The sequence below is a fragment of the Cebus imitator genome, unplaced genomic scaffold (assembly GCF_001604975.1).
Source record: "Cebus imitator isolate Cc_AM_T3 unplaced genomic scaffold, Cebus_imitator-1.0 Scaffold134, whole genome shotgun sequence".
NCBI classification, from domain to species: Eukaryota; Metazoa; Chordata; class Mammalia; order Primates; family Cebidae; genus Cebus; species Cebus imitator.
Window position 1 is genome coordinate 917023 of NW_016107449.1, and position 18991 is coordinate 936013.

At 48.6% G+C, this 18991-nt stretch overlaps 1 protein-coding gene across 1 annotated transcript in view; it reads right to left on the reverse strand.

Annotated features, from left to right (window-relative positions):
• SYNDIG1 (synapse differentiation inducing 1) overlaps window positions 1-16685 on the reverse strand; it is an 81080-nt gene extending 64395 nt beyond the window's left edge. Inside the window, exon 1 of the mRNA XM_017541446.2 lies at window positions 16521-16685. Within this exon, the coding sequence (XP_017396935.2) occupies window positions 16521-16616 (96 nt within the window). The 5' untranslated portion in view covers window positions 16617-16685. The remainder of the gene's footprint in view (window positions 1-16520) is intronic.
• Between the last annotated feature and the right edge of the window lie 2306 nt (window positions 16686-18991).

An 18991-nucleotide genomic window follows, 5' to 3' on the forward strand; every position in this document is an offset into this window, starting at 1 on the left:
AAAAGAAAAGGAAGGAAGAGGAAGGAAGGAAAGGAAGGAAGGAAAAGACATGAAGGTTGAGGGATGCAAACTTAGGCAGCAAAATAATAAAAATGTCCAATAAAAGTGTACCTTGTGGTGGTCATTCCAGTGGTCACTAGGTGGGGGAAAGGAGCACTATAAGGAGGAAGAATGTCAGGAAGGCGCTAGTTCTTCCACCTGCGGGTCCCCAGGGACATTCCTGAAACGGGTGACTGCAACTTGGCCACTTGCTCTAAAGTAATTTGTTAAGCTATACAATTATGTTTGTGTACTATTCTGACTATTATTTTCAAACTAGGGAAGGTTTGACAATCCCCTTCACATTAACTGTGCTTAAACAAGCAAACAAACAAAACAACAAAGAAACAAACGCAAAGATGCATGCAGGAAGGAAGAGAAAACACCCCTTGCCACAGATGGAATGACTTTCTTCCAGTCTTTTTTCCTTTTTTCTAACTTTCAAAAATGTATAATAATATATTTCATATGTGAAGAGTTTCATTTATGATGAAGACATATAAATCACTTGATTCTCCCAACAAATGACTGCATACTGCAGCATAACTTTTTAAAAATGTGTGCAAATTTATGAGACACCTGTGAAATTGTGTTAGCTGTATCTAATGCGTAGTCATCAAGTCAGGGTATTTAAGGTGTCCATCTTCTGAATGTAGTAGAATTTTGATTAAGTAAAGTCACTGTACTCTGTTATCAACCATTGAACGTATTCCTTCTACCTAACGGTACCTTTGTACCCTGTAGCCCACTTCTCTTCATCCTCCCCCACCTACTCACCCTTTCCGATCTCTGTTGTCTATCTTTCCACTCTCTACCTCCATGTGATTCTATTATTTCTCTCTCATGTTTCTAAGTGAGAGCAGGCAGTATATATGTCTTTTTGTGTCTGGCTTATTTCACTTAAGATAATCATCTCCAGTTCCAACCACGTTGCTGAAAATGGCATTGTTTCATTCTTGTTATGGCCAAATTGTATTCCATTGTGTATCTATACCACATTTTCTTTATCCATTTGTCCACTGATGGGCACTTAGGTTGATTCCATATTTTTGCCATTATGAACAATGCTTCAATAACTATGACAGTGTAGGTATTTATTTGATGTAATTATTTCTTTTTCTTTAGGTTGATACCCAGTAGCGGGACTGCTGGATCAAAGGTATTCTATTTTTAATTTTTTGAAAAATCTCCATACTGCTTTCTGTAGTGGTTGTACTAGTTTGCATTCTCACCGACAGTGTATAAGAGTTCCCATTTCTGGCTGGGTGCGGTGGCTCAGGCCCCTAGTCCCAGCATGTTGGGAGGCTGAGGTGGGCGGATCACAAGGTCAGGAGTTTGAGACCAGTCTGATTAACATGGTGAAACCCTGCCTCTACTAAAAATACAAAAATTAGCCAGGCGTTGTGGCACGTGCCTGTAATTCCAGCTACTCAGGAGGCTGAGGCAGGAGAATTGCTTGAACCGGGAGGCAGAGGTTGCAGTGAGTCAAGATCACACCACTGCACTCCAGCCTGGGTGACAGAGCGAGATTCTGTCTCAAAAAAAAAAAAAAAAAAAAGAGTTCACATTTTTCTGCATACTTAGCAACATCTGTTATTTTGTCTTTTTAATAATAGCCATTCTGGCTGGGATAAGATGATGATATCTCATTGTGATTTTGATTTGCATTTCTCTGATGATTAGTGGTGTTCAGCATTTTTTCATACATCTGTTAGCAGTTTGTCTGCTTTTGAGAAATCTATACAAATCCTCTGCCCATTTTTTAATGGTTAGGGTTTTTTATTTTCCTGTTGAGTTGTTTGAATTTATTGTATATTCTGGACATTAATCTCTGGTGAGATGTGTAGCTTGCAAATATTTTCTTCCGTTCTGAAGGTTGTTTCTTCCCTCTGTCGATCATTTCTTTTGCTGTGCAGAAGCTTTTTTGTTTAATTAAGTCCCATTTGTCTATTTTTGTTTTGGTTGCCTATGCGTTGGAGGTCCTAGCCATTAATTCTTCGCCTAGACCAACATCTAGGAGAGATTTCCCTGGGTTTTCTTTTAGTAGTTTTATAGTTTTCGGTCTTATCTTTAAGTCTTAAATTCACTGTGAGTTGATTTTTGTATATGATGAAAGAGAAAGGTCTATATAGTGTAAACTTTGAAATCACAAAACTGACCCTTTGTTGGAAGAATAAATGGAGAATAACTGATAAAATAAAAAATGTTTCCATGGGAAAAGTCGTAAACCAAAACCAAGCAGTGCTAAACTGAAAAGCAAATGAGGTCATGAATAATCTTGGACTAGAATCTGTAGGAGCCGATCGTGAGGACCTAGAGGTGCTTGTGACTTCCTCACAGCTTCACCCCTGCCCTGTGGGCCCCAATCCTGGCATGCAGCCAACCTGCTGTGTGATCCTGAATACCTTAGACAACCTTGCTGGGGTCTGACCTCCTCACTTGCTGCATACAATAGAATTTGCCTATTTCAGGACTCTACTCAAGATGAAATAAAACTCACTGTAAACTTGCCCTGAAACAGTGGCTCTGGGTATATATGAAGGATTTTAAAACAGCACAGACCCTGATTTGTACAGATCTGGATTCCAATTTGTAAAATTTATCATCTATAAAATGGTAATAATACTAGTACTCATCTCACGGGGCTGCTGTGGGAATCAGGTGCAATTGTGCGTCTTTGCCCTTGCTGCCACTCTTGTTTCGTGAGTGCAAGTGGCAAGCTCTCCACTCCACACTGTGCACAGTGCCCGTCTGCAGCAGCACAGTTCTTGGCTCAGCAGAGAACCAGAGCTGCGGCGGGGAAGGCTTGCTGCTGACACCCAAGCAGGCCCCTGCTGCAGTCAAAACAGGGCTGTCCGGTGAGAGTTACGCTCTTTAACCTGGGTTCCAATTTGGCTAACACAGGTTGCACTCTGAACAAAGGATTGATGTCAGCTTATTGCACAACCCAAATTGTCATTTGATGTGAGGTGATCTGGACTAGAATGCACCTCTATGCTGCAGTTCTGATCGCTTCAAGTCCTAGGAGGAAAGGCAGTCTTCTATGCTTTCTGAGGAGGGTGCCAAAGCTATGGAGGGGCTGAGGTGCTGTTCTGATTCTTGTATGCCAAGGTGACTCTCAGTTGTCGCTTTTGCTACCAGAGGGAGAAATATCAGACTCATCTCCCATGTCTCAATGTCTCTCAGCCTTGCTATTTCTCAAGCTCACAGACTGCTTGCTCTGCCCTGGACTTTCCAATGACCAACTTTATGCAGGCCACGTCAGTCCACTGCCTGGGGTCTCTGGCTGTTCCCACCACCACCAGCTGGACAAACTCCAGCCTGGGCTCCCAGATTCTGGCCTCCACAGCAGCTCTGGAGGAAGCAGGGTCTGGGACTTGTTAGTGTAGGGAAGTTCATCTCTGTGGGGCAGACTTTGACACTGGGAGCTACACTACTATTTCCCTCTCCACTTGCCCTCTGCTGCCTCAGTAAAGCCTACCCAGGGGCAAGGGGTGTGCCCCCCTTTACCATCCGCACAGGCTCCAAATGCCTGAGCAAGGAGAATGCTTTGTGACCAGTGACATCCATTGAATCCACTGAGACTAAACATGTGAATGTGGCAGACATACACTCAATGGTCAATGAATCAATCTGAAAGGGACTGGGGGAGATTGAGGATGCAGAGTTTATATGTCCCAGCACTGACTGCTGAAGAATTCTGAGTGCAGGGGAAGGGCTCCCAGTGGGGTGAGGATGAGAAACAATTGTAGGTAAAACATCACGGGTGAGGAGTATAAGAAAAGATTTGAAGGCCGTGCCCAGTGGCTCATGCCTGTAATTCCAGCTGTTTGGGAGCCTGAGGCAGGTGGATCGCCTGAGGTCGGGAGTTTGAGGCTAGCCTGGCCAACATGGTAAAACCCCATCTCTACTAAAAATACAAAAATCAGCCAGGCATGGTGGCGGGCACCTATAGTCCCAGCTACTCAGGAGGCTGAGGCAGCAGAATTGCTTGAACCTGGGAAACGGAGGTTGCAGTGAGCAGAGATCATGCCACTACACTCCACCTGGGTGACAGACTGAGACTCCATCTCAAAAAAACCAAAAAATAAAAAAATTAAAAAATAAAAAAGCCAACAAATAAAAAAAGATTTAGAGACTTCGGATTTAATTCTCTCTCAAAGGAGTTATTGGCAAAATAAACACAAAAATACACATTAAAAATCTGAGTTCTTTTTAAAAAATCAATACAAAGAAAATCACTCAAAACCATACACTTAAATGGAACTTAAACAACCTGCTCCTGAATGACTTTTGGGTAAGCAATAAAATTAGGGCAGAAATCAAGGAATTCTTTGAAACTAATGAGAACAAAGATACAACATATCAGAATCTCTGGGAGACTGCTAGAGCAGTGTGAAGAGGAAAGCTTATGGTGCTAAATGCCCACATCAAAAAGTTAGAAAGATCTCAAGTTAACAACTTAACATTACACCTAGAAGAACTAGAGAAACAAGAGCAAACCAACCCCAAAGCCAGCAGAAGACAAGAAGTAATCAGAATCAGAGCTGAACTGAAGAAAACTGAGAAGTGAAAAACCACTTAAGAGATAAGAAAATCCAGGAGTTTTTCCTTTGAAAGAATACATAAGCTTGATAGGCCACTAGCTAGACTAATGAAGAAAAGAGAGAAAGTCTAAATAAACATAATCATAAACAAACAAACAAAAAATCCTCAGAGACTACCACGAACACTTTTATACACACCATCTAGAATAGCTAGAAGAATGGATACATTCCTGGAAACACACAATATCCCAAAATTGAACTAGGAAGAAATTGAATCCCTGAAAGGGCCAATAATGAGTTCCAAAGTTAAATCAGAAATAGAAAGCCTACCAGAAAAATCCCAGGACCACATGGTTTCGCTGCCGAATTCCACCAAATGTATAAAGAAGAGCTGGTACCATTCCTACTGAAACTATTTCAAAAAAGTTGAGGAGGAAGGACTCCCCCCTAACACATTCTATGAGGCCAGCATCATCCTGATACCAAAACCTGGTAGAGACTTAACAGAAAAAGAAAACTTCAGGTCAATATACTTAATAAACATAGATGTAAAAATTCTCATCAAAAACCAGCAGCACATCAAAAAGCTAATCTACCATAATCAAGTAGGTTTTATCCCTGGGATGCAAGGTTAGTTCAACATTGGCAAACCAATAAATGTAATTCATTACATAAACAGAAGTAAAAACAAAAACCACCTGATATATCAATAGATGCAGAAAAGCCTTTTGATTCAGCATCCTTTCATGTTAAAAATCATTAATGAACTAAGTGTTGAAGAAGCATACTCAAAATAATAAAAGTCATTTATCACAAACCAAAGCCAATATCATACTGAATGGGCAAAAGTGGAAGCATTCCCCTTGAGAACTGGAATAACACGAGGATGTCCACTCTCACCACTTCTGTTCAACAAAGTACTAGAAGTCCTAGCCAGAACAATCAGGCAAGAGAAAGAAATAAAAGGCATCCGAATAGAAAGAGAAGTTAAATTATCTCTGTTGGCAGATGATATGATTCTATACCTAGCAAACCCCATAGTCTCTACTCAAAAGCTCCTGAATCTGATAAACAACTTCAGCAAAGTTTGGAGATACAAAATCAATGTGCAAAAATCAGCAGCATTCCTATACACCAACACCTGAGATGAGAGTCAAGTCAAGAAAGCGATTCCATTCACAGTAGCCACAAACAGAATAAAATACTTAGGAATACAGCTAACAGGGAGGTGAAAGATCTCTACAACGAGAATTATAAAATGCTGCTCAAAGAAATCAGAGATGACACAACCAAACAAAAAAATATTTCTTGCTCATGGTTAGGAAGAATTGATATTGTTAAAATGGCATATTGCCTAAAATACTTACAGATCTAGTGCGATTCCTACCAAATTACCAATAACATTCTTCACAGAATTGGAAAAAAGAAAACTATTTTAAAACTCCTGTGGAACCAAAAAAGAGCTCCAATAGCTAAGACAATCCTAAGTGGAAAGAATAAAGCTGGAGGCAACATATTACCTGACTTCAAACCATATTAGAAGGCTACGATAACCAAAACGGCATGGTACTAGTACAAAAACAGACACACAGACCAATAAAACAGAATAGAGAATCCAGAAATAAAGCCATACACCTGATTTTCGACAAAATCAACAAAAACAAGCAATGGAGGAAGAACTCCCTATTCAATAAATAGTGATAGGGTAACTGGCTAGCCATATGCAGAAAGTTGAAGCTGTATGCCTTCCTCACTCTGTATACACAAATGGATTCAAGATGGATTAAAGACTTAAATGTGAAACCTACAATTATAAAAACCCTGGAAGATAACCTAGGGAATACCATCCTGGACATAGGCCTTGGCAAAGATTTCGTAGTGAAGACATCAAAAGCAATAGGAACAAAGCCAAAAATTGGAAAACTGTACCAATTAAACTAAAGAGCTTCTGCACAGCAAAAGAAACGATCAACAGAGTAAACAAACAACCTACAGAATGGGAGAAAATGTCTGGAAACTATTAATCCAACAAAGGTCTAAAATCCAAAATCTATAAAGAAGTTAAAACAGGGGCTGGGTGTGGTGGCTCACACCTGTAATCCCAGCACTTTGGCAGGCCGAGGCGGGTGGATCACGAGGTCAAGAGATCGAGACCATCCTGGTCAACATGGTGAAACCCTGTCTCCACTAAAAATACAAAAAATTAGCTGGGCGTGGTGGCGCGCACCTGTAGTCCCAGCTACTCAGGAGGCTGAGGCAGGAGAATTGCCTGAATCCAGGAGGCAGAGGTTGTGGTGAGCAGAGAACGTGCCATTGCACTCCAGTCTGGGTAACAAGAGCGAAACTAGGCCTCCAAAAAAAAAAAAAGTTAAAACAAATTAACAAGCAAAAAACAAACAATCCCATTAAAAAGTGGGCAAAGGACAGGACCGATTTTTTTCGAAAGAAGACAAACACACAGCCAACAACCATATGAAAAAATGCCAACATCACTAATCATTAGAGAAATGCAAATCAAAGCCACCATGAGAAACTGTCTCACACAGTCAAAATGGCTATTATTAAAATGTCAAAAAATAATAGATCCCAGCAAGGTTGTGGAGAAAAGGGAATGCTTTCACACTGTGTGGGGAATGTAAATTAATTCAGCCATTTTGGAAAGCGGTGTGGTGATTTCTCAAATAAACTTAAAAGAGAGTTACCACTTGACTCAGCAGTCCCATTACTGGGTATATACCCAAAGGAATGTAAATTATTCTACCATGAAGACATATGTGTACACATGTTCATCGCAGCACCATTCCCAATAGCAGAGACATGCAACCAACTAAATGCCTATCACTGGATAAAGAAAACGTGATACACGTATACCATGGAATACTACATGGCTACGAGAAAAGGAGATCGTGTCCTTGGCAGAAACATGGATGGAGCTAGAGGCCATAATCCTAAGTGAGCTGACACTGGAACAGGAAACCAAATAGTGCATATTCTGACTTACAAGGGGAACCTCAACACTGACAACACATGAACACAAGGAAAAGGAACAACAGACAGTGGGGTCTACTTGAGGGAGAAGGGTGGGAGAAGGGAGAGAGTAAAAAAAAAAAAAAACTCTCTAACTCTCTTGGGTACTATGCTTATTACCTGAGTGATGAAGTAATCTCTACACCAACCCCCTTGACATGCAACTGACCTATATAAAAAACCTGCACATGTACGCCTTTAACTTAAAAGGAAGACAAACCGAGTTTTTCCAGCAGCAGGGGGCCAGAGGTGTGAACAACGAGCTGAAGTCCTCAACGATTTCCTGATTTCCTTCTGCCTACTTTCAGATGATCTTACTGACCTCTACTTTTCCATGGGCAATTCAGCTTGTTTGTTCCATATTAAAAAAAACTGGGGGTCATAGCATGGTTACTCGGACCTGTAATCCCAGCACTTTGTGAGGCTGAGGCAGGAGAATCATTTGAGCCCAGGAGTTTGAGACCAGCCTGGACAAGAAAGAGAGACTTCCATCTCTACAAAATATTTAAAAAATTAGCCTGGTGTGGTGGCAGGCACCTGTATTCCCAGCTACTTGAGAGGCTGAGGTGTGAGGATAACTTGAGGTCAGGAGATTGAGGATGCAGTGAGCCATAATTGTGCCACCGCACTCCAGCCTGGGCAACAGAGTGATACCCTGTCTCAAAGATTAAATAATTCATTTTAAAAGCCTGGAAAGTGGGGCAAATCATCCAAGTATAATTATGACGGCCCTGTTGATTAGTTCATCCACAGCCTGGCAGCTCAAGAACACAACTAAGAAAGCAAATTCCAACCACTGGCATTGTCTGAATCTCTGGGAGGAACCATGTCCCCATGCTTTCTGAGCAGTCTTGACAGTGGTTACAGGAAGGTTTAGGCTCTTTCTGGGAAATGGACAGAAAACATGGAATCCTACACACCAGCCATAAAAAATCAGAATTAATATCCAGAGTAAGATTGCAAAAGGAAACACTTAATTCCTATTAGAACAATGATGGTGACCCTTGTGTGTCCTTCAAGGCTTATCTGAATGACAGGTTTTCACATCCAAATCCCATAATTGTTCCCTCCACCTCTGCAGAATTTTCAGAGCCTCTTATTCAGAGGAGAAGGAACAGCCTGTACCTGACTTATATTTCTACTCTGCTGGAGAGCATCAGATTCAGGAGAAATAGTAAGTACCTTTAGTGCATATCATTACTCAAGATTGCTTGGTTCTCTCCCATAATTTAATATGATCCTGTTTTAATGGAGTCAGATGGAGAAGGCTAGACATATCCCTGGGCTCCTATGTCACTGAAAACAAGAGACAAGGATATCAGACTTCTGTACTTCTTCCCTGTGTGGGTATTTGTAATGTCTAAAGCAAGACTACGATTTCCTCTAACACTTGGGCAGTATTTGGTGGAATCTGTCACTAAGTGCAATAATCACTGACCACTGGCTCAGAAGTGGGCAAAGATGGTGGGGCACGGAATCCTGGTTCTGCCCTTGGAAACGTGACCTGGGAACAGTTACATGACTCTCTCAGTCTATTGCCTCATCTGCATCTACCCCAAGAAGTGTGTGACATCAAGTATGTGCAAAATGCTTGGTGCACAAGGTGGCTTTTTATTGCTCCCCTGCCTTCCCGTTCTCCTTCCCACTGTATTTCACAACATCTATTTTTCTCTCTTTTGGGTCTCTTTTTTTTTTTTTTTTTTTTTTTTTTTTTTTTTTTTTTTTTTTTTTTTTTTTTTTTTTTTTTTTTTTTTGAGACGGAGTTTCATTGTTGTTACCCAGGCTGGCGTGCAATGGCGCGATCTCGGCTCACCGCAACCTCCGCCTCCTGGGTTCAAGCAATCCTCCTGCTTCAGCCTCCCAAGTAGCTGTGACTACAGGCGTGCACCACTATGCCCAGCTAATTTTTGTATTTTTAGTAGAGACAGTATTTCACCTTGTTGACCAGGATGGTCTCGATCTCTTGACCTCGTGATCCACCCGTCCCAGCCTCCCAAAGTGCTGGGATTATAGGCTTGAGCCACCGCACCCGGCCTGGGTCATTTTCATCATGCACAAGTATGCTATCATTTCTTCCACTTAAAAACAAAAACAAGAAACAAAAGAACACTCTTGACATCACCTCATTAAATAGCACCCCATTTCTCACTATCTGTTTAGAGCAAAACTCTTCAACAAAGATAACTAGATGTACTATGTCCAACCACTCTCTTGGCATATCCATGTGTGCATTTACAAACAAGGTCCCATTCTGTCACTCAGGCTTGAGTGCCGTGGTGGGATCATAGATCACAGCAGCCTTGAACTCCTGGGCTCAAGTGATCTTCCCGCCTCAGCGTCGCGCGGAGCGGGAGCCACAGGCACGAGCCACCACGCTCAGCTAATTTTAAACGTTTGTGTAGATGGTGTCTTGATATGTTGCGCAGGCCGGCTTCGAACCCCTTGGCCTCAAGCAGTTCTTCCCCCTAGGCTCCCAAATCCGTGCACTTTCTAAATGTTTTAATTGAAGTTAGTACTCTTATAGAGAAGTGTACGCACAGACACACAAAACCTAAGTAAAGCTCAATGACTTTCCACAGACATATGGCCAGCACCCAGCTCGGGAACGAGAACGTCCCCAGCGCCACAGTCCCTCCGCCCCTCCGCTGTGCCTGCTGCCCCGGGCCCAGCAGTGTAGCCCCGTGACGCTGGACGGTTCCCTTCCTCTCGCTGGAGTCTGTCCCTCCGGGCTGTGCCTGTCCCCCCGGGGCTGTGCCTGTCCCCCCTGGGCTGTGCCTGTCCCCCCGGGGTGTGCCTGTCACCCCTGGGCTGTGCCTGTCCCCCCGGGCTGTGCCTGTCCCCCCCCGGAGCTGTGCCTGTCCCCCCGGGGCTGTGCCTGTCCCCCGGGGCTGTGCCTGTCCCCCTGGGGCTGTGCCTGTCCCCTCTGGGGTGTGCCTGTCCCCCCGGGCTGTGCCTGTCCCTCCGGGGTGTGCCTGTCCCCCCGGGACTATGCCTGTCCCCCCCGGGCTGCGCCTGTCCCTCCGGGGTGTGCCTGTTCCCCCGGGCTGTGCCTGTGCCCCTGGGCTGTGCCTGTCCCTCCGGGGTGTGCCTGTCCCCCAGGGCTGTGCCTGTCCCTCCGGGGTGTGCCTGTCCCCCGGGGCTGTGCCTCGCAGCACCTGGAGCTGCTCATCCGTGGCCAGGGCTCCCACCAGCCCCTCACCGCGGCGCCGGCGCTCCACGCCTAGCTCAGGCCTCGCACCCCACTCTCAGCCCACACGTCCCCTGGAGCCCGCAGGTCTCAGCGCCTCCACACAGAGGCCTACGGCTCCGGGACTCGAGAAGCCCCGCAGCAGGTGCTGCCCACTGGGCCGCAGGAAAGCCCTGGTGCAGGGCATCCCTCCCTTCCCTCTTCCTTTCACACCGCCACCAAACCCAGGGGTCATTCACCCAAAAGACACCCCGCAGCTCCCCACTGCTTATGAAATTCCCAGCCAAGCCTGGAGCACGGGTCACCAGGGCTCTCCCGGTGACCGTCGCCCCGCCCTCTGAAGGCTCTGGGGAGCACGTGGCCACAGGGCTTCTCCTCCACTCAGGCCCCCGAGGCTTCTTATGCCAAAGTGGAAGCCCCTCTCAGTCAGCCTACAGGGCCGGGGTCTGCCCTGCTGGCCTCGCCTTGTTAGTCACCCCTCCCCCCATTCCCCACTTCCACACCCACGGCCCCCTGCCCTGACCTGCCCCGCCATCCCCACCCGCCCCGGTGTGCCCCCCAGGGCCTTGGCACTGCTGGCCTCTCCGCCCGGAAGCTCCTCCCCAAGGCTCCTCCTGCAGCTTCATCAGGAGACACCATCCACTCCGGGAACCCCGCCACGGCCAACCTGTTTAAAACGCTTCTCCCAGCTCCACACTGCCCATGCCCATCCGCGGCTAGGAGCCAGTGAGTAGAAAGAAAAGTAAAGCTGACGTTGCAAGGAAGAGAGGCTGGCGACCCGGGCCTCGGCTCTGAGGGGGGCCTGCTGTGCTCTGCTCACTGCTGCGTGCCCGGCACTTACTGAACACGTGGGAGGCGTTCACTGATCAGTGCGGAAATGAATGAATTCCAAGGGGCTTTGCTGTTAGCTAGGTTGCACTCTTGGTTCTAGATTTTCAGTACCATGAAAAGATTTGCTTTTTCCCCTAATTTACCCAATTCCCTTTGCTGGTACTATTCATAAAATTCATAATCTGGTTCCTAATACCCTTTTATCAGTGAATTATTGTTAAAATGTTGCAGTTAGTAAAGAAACATTTTATGAAATGAAATCAGATCGAGACATAATAAATGCTTGGATGCAAAGATGCCTGGCGGTGGAATCACCACGAATCCTCAGGCCTGCCCGGCACGGGTCCAGGTCCACTGCCCGCTTGGGGAGGGGCTCTGGCTTCAGTCGCCAGCTGCCTCCATCATATGGGATGGAGTGAAGTACCATGAGGACCAATGCCACACCACGCTCAAACGGGCTTTCCTTCCTCCCCTGCCAGCCTCTCCAAGCAGGGTGGGGGTATTGGGAATTTACAAGCAAGGACTGTGGTTCTATTTTTGTTTGCAAACAGATAAAAGTCAAAGCTATATTGCAGACCATGTGGCTTTAAGGGTTAGAATATTAATATTTCCCTCATGTACCATACTTGCTACCTCTGTGATTTCTGTTAGTTATTAAATCCCTTGAAACTTTAGTTTTGTTCATCTATAAAATGAAGATAATAATTTTCCACCTTCCGGACTCACTGTGAAGATTAAATAAGATAAAGTGTGTGCATTAACTAGCTGACAGCAGCCACTCAGCCAATTATGGCATTCACATCTATCCTCAGCCTCATTCAGAAATGTCAGTTCCTAGATGCAGCCACGCCACCATAATCCCACACACCCACACCCTCCTCTGTATGAACTGATTTGCCAAGCATGCTTGCCGGGGGTGCTGGATGGAGCACTGTTGGGCAAAGCGAAGTTGTAGACAGCATGCTGCCCTCAACGGCCCACCCACCCCCACCCCACAGCTCAAGGACAAGCCAGATGCCTGCCCCAGAGAAGGTGGGTGCCTCCCAGCCAGCCCATCCTGTTAGCTTGGGCCCACTGCTCACCAGTGTTGGCTTTAGGCACATCACTCAACCTCACTGAACCCTGATTTCAGCACCCACGTCATGGAGCTCCCATGAGATCACGTGTGGACGACAGCACTACTCACACCTGAGCAGCATTAGAACTGAGGGCATTCCTCCCATCCCTCTTCCTTTCGCATCACAACCAAAGCCCAGGGGTCATTCTTCCCTGCTGCTCATGAGATTCCCAGCCGTGCCTGCAGTGCAGGTCACCATGAACCACAACCCCTCCCAGGAGGCTACAGCAGCACCCACGAGGAGTTGGAGGCCTCCTCAAAATGCAGATTTCTGAGCCTTGCCCCAGAGTAAGGCCTGCTCTGACTGAGCAGGTCTGCGGCAGACCAGACAGCGTGCATTTCTATCAAGTGCTGCATCCTGGAAGCAAGGGCGCATGGCTCCAGCGCTGAATCCTGCACACATTAGGTCGTCAGCCAATAACCACCTCACTAACGCTGATTACTACTTCAGGAACACCTTTTTAGAATTGGCAACGTCTGTGGGAAAGGTGTTATCTGTGTCTTTCCAGGTGTCCCTTGGCCCCTGGACCCCCAGTGCCTGGAGAAGGCAGGTTTCCAGCAGGGCATGACCAGCAGCAGCCGCTCTGCAGGTGTCTCCTGGGGACTTTCACTGGCCTTCACATCTCTAACCCTCAGCCAACTGCACGCCGTGGAAATCATTTTAACATCATTGCATGGGTCAGGATACTGAGGCACGGGAGAGCTGCCGGCTAAATGCGACCAGGCTACAACAGGACAGAACAACGTATCTGGGGTGTATGGTTCCAGAGATGGCATCCCTGCTTTCCTCCACTGCCTGATTTAATCACATCACCTTAAGTTGTTTTGCTTTTCTGAAATGGCCTGGCATGTTCCTTTGACTTCACTGAACAGTTATTTTGACAATGAGCAGACATAGCCTAACTGTCAGCGAGTACACTGTGATATGATCTGAGATAAAAGGAAAAAAAAACCCAAAGTCACACTGAGATGCCAAGATTTCCTTGTGATGGGCACTGAGGGCTGGGAAAGCCTGGGCTCCACCAACACGCTTTCCGCCCAGGTGCATCATCCCCTTGACCCAACAAGGTGGCAGGAGATGCTGGCTGCCGTGGCAGAGAAGGCTCTGGGCTCCCCCTCTCCAGCCCTGGGCTTTGCACTCCCAGCTGGCCTCGCCTAGGAAAGCACTGATTTAATTTAGTGCAAGGATCCTCAGATCGCATCTGTTCTATTCTGTGCCACACTGTCTCCCCTTGGCAGCTGCCGGCTCCCCCGTGCTGGCCTGCTGGAGACACACGTCTGCAGTGTGGGCTGTAAACAGTGCTCCGCAGCCTTGTAGCCGGCTGAGGCGTCCTGTTCCGGGCTGCTTGTTTCCTGGATCTGCAGCAACGCCCGGAGCCACCGCCACAGACGGAGGGGAGCCGCCTGGGAAGGGAGTTGTGATCGGGGAGGGATGCAGATACAGGTCCTGCAAAGGGGACTCACCTGCATAGGTATCTGTAAAAAGTGTCGGCACCTCTTCTCTGCTGTGTTTCCACCGCAGGGAACTCCATTCTCAAACCACAATGAAAAGCACGCCTGTAGGCAGCGGCCCCAAGGGCTCCTCTCTACACCCACAGAGAAGGCAACACTGACACCCCCAAAATGTTTGTACTTCACCTCCGAAAAATGTGATCAGAAGCCTCTGCATTTCCCATTTGCAGCTAGACAAGTAATCAAAATCCTCTTCGCCGTCTAACGTATCAACCACAAGTCCTCAGACCCAACCCTGAGAGGCTCTTACTGTGTTCAGAATATAATCACTTTCTGGGAAGAGACTCTAGACACAGTCTCTGCAGTTGTAGCTTTGCTTTTTATTATAATGATGATCTTTTGGATAGAGACACTGTCCACAGTTTGCCCTGGACCAGAGACTGGGGCTTTAACCCGAACACACGGCGCAGCAGAGACCACAGACACCACAAAGGACTGGTCTCTCCTTCAGCCGCATAGGTGACCTCTGCCTGCCGCCCCTTGCCATTTGTCCAGGGCTCCCATCCACCCAGGACTCTGGCACTTTTACATGGGTGTCTCAGCCACGGGGCCCCATGAAGGTGGGTGTGTCCCTATCTTTCCTCACATGGAGATGACGCAGGGCTGGGGTGTACGAGGGAGGCTTTGGGGACACGTTTGATGTCACCTGTTCAGCTCCAGGGTCGGATCTCTCTTTCCTTTGCAGGACTTCTCCTGTCTGTTGGCAGCATCACGGCGCAGTTTACATGGCACAGCAGGCTCTGCCCACCGTGGCCCTGTGCCGCCCACACCCATTTCTCCAGCTCCTGTATGTCTCAGTCCGGGACCTCACCCTGGAGCCGGGGTTCACCCATGCCTGCCTCCAATCCATAGCCACCAGGCCCTGCCAGACCCAGGAGTCAGGCTTCCCACCCCATGCTTGTGCCGCTGAAGAAGAGGTCTATGGCATTTGTGGGACAAAGTCACAACAAAAGCTTGGACAAAACTTCAATGTCAAAGCCGGGTCTGGAACAACTGCTCAGCCCAGCCCCAGCAGGTCAAGATTTCCCCACCGTGCCCCTCCAGCTCTACCCCTGCCTGCAAAGCCCTCCCGACTTCTCATGCCCTGTCAAGAAGCACTTGCCCTTAGGAGGATCATAGGCCACCCAACCTTCTCCCCTGCTCCTCCTTGGATGTCAGGAAGAGGGGCCGGTCACCACTCAAGATGTGCAGGGGAAAACAGAAGCCCCATAAAGGCAGGGGCGGGTTATCCTCTCACCCGTCTAGCAAACCCAACCAATACAGAAACCAACAAGAAGCAACTGCTGAGCTGAGACAGGGGATCTGTTAAGACGAAGGACCTGCCAGGCCCAGTTGCGTGCAGCCCTGCTCCCAGAACCCAAGAAGCTGGAGCGAGACCCTCTGTGCCTTCTAGGTATCTTCAGCACTCCCTGAGAACACCCCATGGTGCCCAGTGCCACCCCCCACCCTGGGCCAGCAGAGAAGTGCCCTTTCTCCCTGTCTTGGGTGGGTAGGCAGCAGCAGGCCATGGTGATGCCATCAGCTCACTCTGTCATTGGCAAGCAGAAATGTCTTTCTCTGATTAATAAAAATGTGAATACAGCTGATTTCTGAATGAATGCTCCACGTTTGGTAGAGAAAAATCTTTCCAATGTTCTCAAAATGTAAGCTGCAAAAGGGGCAACAAACAGGATGCTTTGTAGTGAAGAGGGCTGGGAAGCAAAACTTTTAGAAGCTCTGTGCTGGGGAGGAACGGCAGATGCCACTCTGAGACGTGCCATTTCCACAGGCAGGGCGTTTACCTGGGGCAGATATATGGGGGCTGCCCTGGAACTAGAATCTATTTTACAGGAATGAGCCTTTAGCGAGAAAATCAGAACCTTTCTTTTCTTCTTTCTCAGTAAGTTCAACGTAGCCCACTGGGCACGGTGTTTGCCGGCACTGGGGTCAGTCCACGCACACAACCCCAGCACCTAAATGAAGGCCAGCCTTCCAAAGGCCAAGTGCCTTCTACCCAGCAGACACCGCTTCGGTCCCAAAGCCTCTTCTGAAGGCAAGCCACCTCTGTGAGGACAGGGCCATGTCTGGGGTGAGGCAGCCCGAATGGCTCCACCCGGCCCCCAAGGCGCCCTGACTTCTCCCAGCCTATCCTCCACCTGGGCAAGTGCCGACCCCACCGCAGGAGCTGCTGTCAGGTGTCTCGGCTCTCCTCCTTGGCCAGGATTACCGTGTCAACACCTGAGCACCGTGCACCATGTGCGACAGACCGAGGCGGCCTTACCTCGTGGGACAAGTAGAAGGCGGCGATGCCCAGGGGCCAGAAGCAGCAGAGCATGGAGAAGACGCTGAGGCCCAGGTGGTCCCGCGGGGGCATCATGAGGAAGTTGTCCTCACTCTCCGTGTCACTCGAGTAGTCGCTCTGCAAGAGAGAACGGGCGGGGCAGGACAGGACAGATCAGTAAAGAAGTCACCCTGGGGCCCCGGGGGCGCGGGAGAGCGTCTGGCTGGCGCAGGCCCTCCCCGGGAGGCAGCAGCACTTGCTGATGTTCCAGCCATTGTAACTGCTGCAACTACAAACCTCCCAGCAAGGGCGGCCCCGCCGGGGAAAGGCTTGCCAAGAACAGCAAGATAATGGTGCGAAGTATGGGGCTCTCAGGTCGTTTGCTTGCAGATGGCATCCTACAGAAAGCGGTGTGTCTAAGATTCCTGGGATGTGCGTGCCCAGATGGTGGGGACAAAGGTGTCATCTCTCTGAGGATGGGACTGGGGCCTTTGCAGGGACTGCCTGTCCGGAAGCCACCTGCAGAAATGGCCCCGTCGCCACCAGCACTGTTAGTGAGTTCTGGGATGGACTGGGGACTCTCAACAGACATAGTCCGGCCACATTTTTCTTTGTATTCCAAGGCCTCTCACCAGAGGACAAGGACGAGGCAAGGCTGGCGTGGAGCGACACTGTCCCCTGAATCTCTCAAGTGTCCCTCGACTTTGAACTGAGTCAAGACATAGGTTGGGTCTGATTTCCACCCCGAGCGTGAGGGCAGCTTCCTGAGGAACAGAGAATAGCTCTGTGAGCCCCCGTTATGCCCTTTTGCTCTGTGTCCTGGTGGCAGGGGCTGAGTGAGACTCTCCATGGGGCTCTGATGGAGGAGGTGTGTGCTGGGAGCAGGAAATCAAGGGGAAACTGGCACAGGAATTTATTTTTTAATTTTATATTTTTAAAAACTTTTCCTTTAGGTTCGGGGGTACCTATGCAGGTTTGCTTTATAGGTAAACGCATGTCACGGGGGTTTTGGTGCACAGGTGACTTCATCCCCCATGTACCAGCCCGGCGTGCAGTAGTTATTCTTGCTGCTCCCTTCCCTCCTCTCCTGCACCTGCCACCCTCTGATAGGCCCAGGGTCTGTGCCTGTTGTTCTTCTCTTTGCGTCCATGAGTCCTTGTCATCTAGTTCCCACTTACAAGTGAGAATATGTGGCTTTTGGTTTGCAGTTCCCCAGTAGTTTTTAAAAAGCAGTTCGGATGCTTCCATTGGTGACCTAACGAAGCGAACCACGGCCCCGCCCTCCCCACGAAGGGTGCATGGTGCCTCCAGGAGGCTGAGTGGCTAGGGCCCTGCCTGGGTGTTGGGGCAGGGGGTGCCTCCTGGCTGTCATTCCACTGGCTCAGCTCTTTCCTCATCAAAATACAGAGCGCTCACATCAACTCCTCCAAACGCCAGGGCCACTCTGCCTAGGCATTTGTCCTATGCAAAGATGGAGCCCATCTTACTCCAGATATGGTTTCCTAGAGGAGTGGCGGCGTGTTTCCTCTCAGAGGAGGCCCTGGCTTCCGAGCTGTCTGCCAGCTGCCCAAGGTTGTTAAGCAGAGGCCTCTTGCCGCAGGCTGGAGAGGTTCATGAATGCACTGGCAATGACAGGGCCGTTTCTTCAGGTGGCTTCCGGGCAGACAGTCCCTGCAAAGCCAGACAGAAGTGCAGGTGGCCCCACCCTGTGAGTGCCACACATTTGTGGATGCCAGCCCAGCCCCCTGTTCACAACGAGCGCCCTCAGACATTCCTCCTAATAGACACTGGGAAGCCTGCAAGTGACCGCGGCACCCTTTCCTATTTTTGTTAATTAAACACAGGTAAAACTGCCGATCAGAGCCTCTAATCACTGTGCAGCCAGCCGCAGCACTGCACTGGGACGCGAGGCTCCCTGGTATGGTGCATTTTCATGGGCTCAGCCCAACAATAAGGACTTCCCAGGCGCCCTCGCATGGAGCTTGGGGTGGCTGTTTACGCGCCCCCACAAGCCTGCAGTGCAGGGATCTGAAGGGCCACTCCACCAACAGGGCAAGCGACTTGCTCAGGCCACAGGGCCAGCTCCTGGCCTTGTCCCTCCTGCTGGCCACAGCTCACGGAGTCACTGCGTCTGTGGTGGCGGCTCCCACAAGTGTCTGGGGCTGCAAAACCCCTGTCCACAGAGCCATGCTTGTGAGATTTCTCCTCTTTATTCAGCACATCAGACCACATATGGTCTCTGAACAGTGAGGGGATATGAAAATTGCCATCGTTATGGCTAAGCGGGGAGAAGAGAGGAACTGCCCACAGGGGCGCATAATTCATGAGCGAGTTGTGAGGCCCCAGGCTGTCCAGGTGGAGACATTCACTTCCCGGCCTCTGGGCTGGCGTCTGGAATCTGCAAGAAGGATGTGCAGTGGGAAGGATAAACACGGGGGAAGGTGTGCAGCACGGAGGATGTGGGGGGGGGG